The sequence below is a fragment of the Brassica napus genome, chromosome A3 (genome assembly GCF_020379485.1).
Source record: "Brassica napus cultivar Da-Ae chromosome A3, Da-Ae, whole genome shotgun sequence".
In the NCBI taxonomy this organism is placed as follows: Eukaryota; Viridiplantae; Streptophyta; class Magnoliopsida; order Brassicales; family Brassicaceae; genus Brassica; species Brassica napus.
This window is the reverse complement of record NC_063436.1, coordinates 26,716,826-26,723,067: the sequence shown is the minus strand read 5'-3', so window position 1 is coordinate 26,723,067 and position 6,242 is coordinate 26,716,826. Positions and strand designations below refer to the sequence as shown.

Below are 6,242 nucleotides of genomic sequence, written 5' to 3'. Positions count from 1 at the left end.
ATGACCTCATTTTCTACCTTTTCTGAAATGTTGGGCTCCGAGTATGAGTCTCCGGTTACATTAGGCGGAGAGTATTGTCCGAAGCTGGCCGCGAGCTGTCCGAAGAAACCAGCCGGTCGTAAGAAGTTTCGGGAGACGCGTCACCCAGTTTATAGAGGAGTTCGTCTGAGAAACTCAGGTAAATGGGTGTGTGAAGTGAGGGAGCCAAACAAGAAATCCAGGATTTGGCTCGGTACTTTCTTAACCGCCGAGATCGCAGCTCGTGCTCACGACGTCGCCGCCATAGCCCTCCGCGGCAAATCAGCTTGTCTCAATTTTGCTGACTCGGCTTGGCGGCTCCGTATCCCGGAGACAACATGCCCCAAGGAGATTCAGAAGGCGGCTGCTGAAGCCGCCTTGGCTTTTCAGGCTGAGATAAATAATACGACGACGGATCATGGCCTGGACATGGAGGAGACGATCGTGGAGGCTATTTTCACGGAGGAAAACAACGATGTGTTTTATATGGACGAGGAGTCCATGTTAGAGATGCCGGCCTTGTTGGCTAGTATGGCGGAAGGAATGCTTTTGCCGCCGCCGTCCGTACATTTCGGACATAACTATGACTTTGACGGAGATGCTGACGTGTCCCTTTGGAGTTATTAGTGCAAAGTTTTTTTTTCAATTTTTTCGTATAATACTTCTTTTGGATTTTCGGATTCTGCCTTTTTATGGGAATCTTTTTTTTTTTGGTAATGTGGAAGCTGAGTGTGAATGTTTAAACAATTGTGTTATCAAATGCTAGTATTTTTTTGTGCAGCATAATCATCTTATTGGCTCTCCTCTGCAAGAAAGAAATTTCAATTTGAAGACTTTGAACCAACAAAAAAAAAATTAATTGACAAACAACTTTCTGACTTCTGAGACATCTAAAAATAATAAAAGCTCATTCTCCTCCGGTTCTCATTGCAGATGTTTCATAGTTGGTACTTGGTAAATATTAAATAGGAAAAGTCCAGGCAATTCGGTAAATATGAAAAGTTTATAGATCTTTTGTGAATACCAAGTCATGAAAACTACTTCATTCATGTAGTTATTACTTTTTAGCAAAAGTTATGGGGTATCTAATGAATAGTCAAAGTCATGTGCATTATTATGGATAGCAGAAAATAAAGGGATACCTCGTGTGGTAATCTTAGCAGATATCAAAAGTTAGGTACGCTTAAGAATATCAAAACTTCCGGATTATTTTGTGTGCGTGTGATTGTGTGTGAATAGAACAAGTATATGCATTACATAAAGGGAATTTGCACTAGATAACAAAAAAAGGATATAAATTAGCTAACAGGTAATGGTACTGTATAAATTGTGGTAATACCAAGCGTGCCCCTAATATACGACCTGTTACACGTTACACGTGAACTGAACACACTGTTTATTACCACAAATGCAAAGAACTGAGGAGAGAAAGAGAGAGAGAGTGTGTGATAATAATGCAAAGAATCAAGAATGCTCAACTACTATTTTTATTTTCTGCAAAAATCCAAAGCGCTTAGATACATTTTATATGTTAAAAGATCGTCTCGTTTTAAAAAGTAAAACTCATTCTCTAGTTGTGTCTAAAATTTATAGAATTTATAACCGGTTATAGGACTGATGTTTCGGTTTTATAGAATTTATAACCGGTTACTGATTCCAATATGAACTTCATGCAACATATGTATCTAATATAGGATCGCAATAAATTATTGCTCCTAAATCCGGTTTCAATATTTATGTACGCCAACTATGTCAAATTATAACCGGTAGCTCCTAATATACGACCTGTTACACGTTACACGTGAGCTGAACACACTGTTAATTACCACAAATGCAAAGAACTGAGGAGAGAAAAAGAGAGAGAGAGAGAGAGTGATAATAATGCAAAGAATCAAGAATGTTCAACTACTATTTTTCTTTCCTACAAAAACCCAAAGCACTTAGATACATTTTATATGTTAAAAGATCGTCTCGTTCTAAAAAGTTAAACTCATTCTCTAGTTGTGTCTAAAATTTATAGAATTTATAACCGGTTATAGATCTGATGTTTCGGTTTTATAGAATTTATAACCGGTTACTGATTTTAATATGAACTTCATGCAACATATGTGTCTAATATAGGATCGCAATAAATTATTGCTCCTAAATCCGGTTTCAATATGTATGTACGTCAACTATGTCAAATTATAACCGGTTTTCTACATATATTGCTCTTCCTCTCCACTTGCAATCAAAATACATTTTGTTCTTCAACCCCGGTAACAGGTAAACATTTTCGTCTCAGTTCGAGGAGAATATTGGCAGCACAGAACAATTGTTACATGGTTATGCAAATATTTAAAAATAATGCATAGATCTGCAATTACCACAAGGAATTTGTATATTCAGCTAAATAGGCCTTACATAAATAAGTTTTTTTTTTTTTTGTAAACATTACATAAATAAGTTTCAAAATTTTTTTGTAAGTAGCAGTGTTTTTATTGCAAAAATAGAAAATGATATGTGAAGTACTTAGAGCATCCAAAATATCTAACCATATACAGTAATAGTATTACTATTCTTTTAAAAATAACCATTTGATTAAATTTAATTGAAATGAAAGTTTTTTAACTTATAGAATGACATTTGTAATGAGTATCTCCAATTATTTTTTTGTTGAATATCTCAAATGACCCTTCCCACTTTTCTACATATTCTTTTTTTTTTAAATATTTTTAATTGTTTTAATGTTGAGAATCTCTGCAATAAATTTATATAACACTTAGAGCAGCAATATCGATAAATATGGTGAGAAATTTAAAAGAAAAAAAAATATTTTAACTCTAGAAACATTAATAAAGTGACAGTCGTTGCTTTAATATTTCAATCGGTTCTAAACCTCTTTAGTTTAAGAACTTTTGCTTTTTTCTTAAAATACTTTTATGATTTTATCTTTTTTTTATGTTAAGAACTTCTTAGAATATCAGTGTTGGAGCTGCTCTTAGGTAATTAAAAAAGTTTCGGATGTTTAATCAAATAATAATAAAATCTGAGGCCATTTGGTAAATAATACAAAAACGTGGGTACATTTTCAAATAGCAGAAGTTGGAAAATATCTCTGAGCACTTCCGTAAGTGGTAAACGTCTTGATGACAGCTAAAAACTACAGTCGATGCATGCTACTACTTATATCGCTCGATTTTTAAAAACATAATCCGATAAACGAAACGGGTGTTCACACCTCAAATCATATCCATAACCCAAACCTTTTCTTTGAAGGAAAATAAACTCCACATCTTCACGAATCAAGTGCTCATCATGTATTTGTTATTGACAAAAAGTTCCTGAGACCTCTAAAATAAAAAGTTTAGTTACTAGCAAAATCTGTATGCATTATTAGCATATTATGGATAACATATATATGGGAACTTCTATGAATAGATAAAGACTTGAAGACGAATATCAAAACTTCTGGATTTTGTTTGTGAATAGTAAAAGTATGGGCACTATATATAAGTAGTTTCAGCTGCTTTTTGTAAATAACAAAAGTAATAGCTACCTAAATAAATTCAAAGTTCAAATACTTCAGTAGATAGCAGAAAACGCTCTGAAGTACTTTGGTAATAGAAAATTATGGTACATTTTTAAATAGCAAAAGTTGCAGATATTTTGTTTTTGAATAGCAAAAGATCTCTCTGCATACCCGTGAGTGGTATAAGTTTGATGACAACTGAAGACTAAAACTGTTGGTACTATTTTAGATCTTTTAATGCAAACCAGGAAAACAAAACGTGGGTTCACATATCACATCGAATCAATAACCCAAACCTTTTCTCTGGAGTAATTTTTACAAAAACAAGCTAATACACAGTGCCGTGCGATCGTTTAGGAGGCTAAGACAAATTTTTCTTAAAAATTATTTACGACTATACTGAAACACTTTTCTAATATATCATCTTCACCAAATACACAATTTTAAAATTGTAAAGATAAGTTTAGTATGTCAAAATGCTTTAATTATACTATATAAAAAAAATAGTTGAATTCAGAATGTGAGTTTGTGAAAAGGTTATTACAAAAATAGTCAAAACCATTAAACTAGAAACTATTTTAATTTTAGGGCCCCAAATAAAACTATTAATCAGAGTTTGAAACGAATGCCTTTATTAATACATTATAAGCACGGCTCTGTTCATACATCATGGAATCAATTGCTCAGATATTTGTTAGTATTCTATGAGAAGTATTTGTGCTGACTAAGAAACCAAAAGTAAATTTGATTACTGACAGAATTATATTAGTGTGACAAGCTTTATGTACTTGTAAATGAAAGATCGATACAAATGTATACACAACTTTAAGCTTTTGATACTCACTGGTCTAGGAGTGGACTCTTTAGGGTCTGGGAACGGGGTCACGTCGGTAGCTTATGTTCTTTAACCTCCTTTTTATATAGAGCAAATGTCATTTTTGACGTGTGGAAGTTATGTCTCGTGTTCTCTATAACCACCATATTTACAAGAATGAAAACTAAACAAAAAAAAAAACTTTTTATTTTTGCCTTGACATGATCTGACTTTCATATCCACTATTAAATTTTTCTTTGCATTCAGTTTGGCAAGGGGAGATCCACTATTTTTAGCTACTTGGGCGACTTATTTTGACCAAAACTTCTAGCGTTTTGTTGCTGTCATTTAATATTTACCAGATGGTCCAGTTGCATCTAAATCTTCATTTTTTTGAAGTTATGTTCCTCTCCGGAGAGTTGTACTTCTCAAAACCTTTAAGGCCTACCTCAAAGTCACTTTATGGTCCTAAATTTCCCTCAGCTCTGGTTCACTAAGAAGTACTTATTCGAGAAGTTTATGAGGTTTAAGATGAGGAGATTATACGTAGAACGATGTTTCTATAAGATCGTCTATGAGTTCCTAAAGGGGGTTAGAACTCTTCTTTTCGAGTTATTGTGTGCTTTCGGGGGAATGTGTGAGTTTAGTTACTTTTTTACACATACCTTTTTTTGATCAACTCCTACGTACACGTACCTTCTTTTCGAAGATCTTACTCCCTATTATAGAAAAACTCGCATGCTTTTTTTCTCACGGGTCGGCTCATATCTCCATTTGGTCATTTTCACTTATGTTAGCCACTCTTCTATCGATCATGTATCACACGTGGAAATAGTCCATACATATGAAATGAGTCCCAACAATACATAGAGTACTTCTGATTCTGAAAGGTACCTTCAAAAAGTTTTAGATGATCCTCACATCTTCAAATTGACTCTTCGGATGGGTGTCAACGCGAATGACATTAAAAATTATTTGTCATTAGAAGTTTCCAAAAGTAGAGTATTTAACCGAAATAACCGTTTTTAGCAAACCGTGAATTTAATAGAAACCCACACGGTTAATCCAAAACAAGAAAGATGGGCCCTTACTCCTAACAATAGAGGTCGTGGGCACGTCAAAATATCTTAGCACCGTGGCTTAACAGCGTAAAACACCATCCCTACCACTGGTCCCCTAGGTGGTTCCACTGTCAGTTCCGTACAATATATGACATGTGCCACATCACTTTCAAGCTTTACTTTCCTTTTAAGAAAAACATATTATTTGTGTAATTTTATTCACATCACCACTAAGACCATCATTATCGCTAGTTCTTAGGTGGGGTTTTAAGCCCAAATTTTAATTAAAAAAATTAAAAAAAAAAATTTTGGTAAGAGGTGGGTGTCTAGAAAGCTTACGGAAGAACCAACTCTAACTTCGCCTTTTCGTCTTTCTCTCTCCCTTTCACACAGAATCTCTTCTCAAACCAAATTCAGGGAAAATCCTTTCACACAGAATCTCTTCTCAAACCAAATTCAGGGAAAATCAACCTCGACAGAGAAGATCTCTTCTTCTTCTTTGCCTCTGTGGCAGTGTTTGCGCAGACCGCGATGGACGACAATAACTCCGTCTACGTCGGAGGTCTCCCTTACGACATCACCGATGAAGCTCTCCCTTACGCATACAAGGAAAAAGTTTATGAGAATTCACATGGTTTTGAGAGGAGAGATGATGATGTGTTGGATAGGAATGGTTACAAGGAGAAAGTTTTTGGAGGTGGAGAAGAAGAAGATTGGCGTGGGAAAAGTGGTCCCATTAAAAATATTAAAAAATTATTAAAAATTTCTAAATGTCTCTTAGGGATAATCATGCTCTAATCCTCCCCCTCTTCTATTTGTGTCGTCTTGTTTTTCTCCC

At 34.6% G+C, this 6,242-nt stretch overlaps 1 protein-coding gene across 1 annotated transcript; it reads left to right on the top strand.

Moving 5' to 3' along the window:
* LOC106436550 (dehydration-responsive element-binding protein 1C-like) lies at positions 1–645 on the top strand. The gene is given in 1 exon segment (NM_001316168.1): positions 1–645. A coding segment is annotated over 1 exon segment (645 nt).
* The last annotated feature ends 5,597 nt before the right edge of the window (positions 646–6,242 follow it).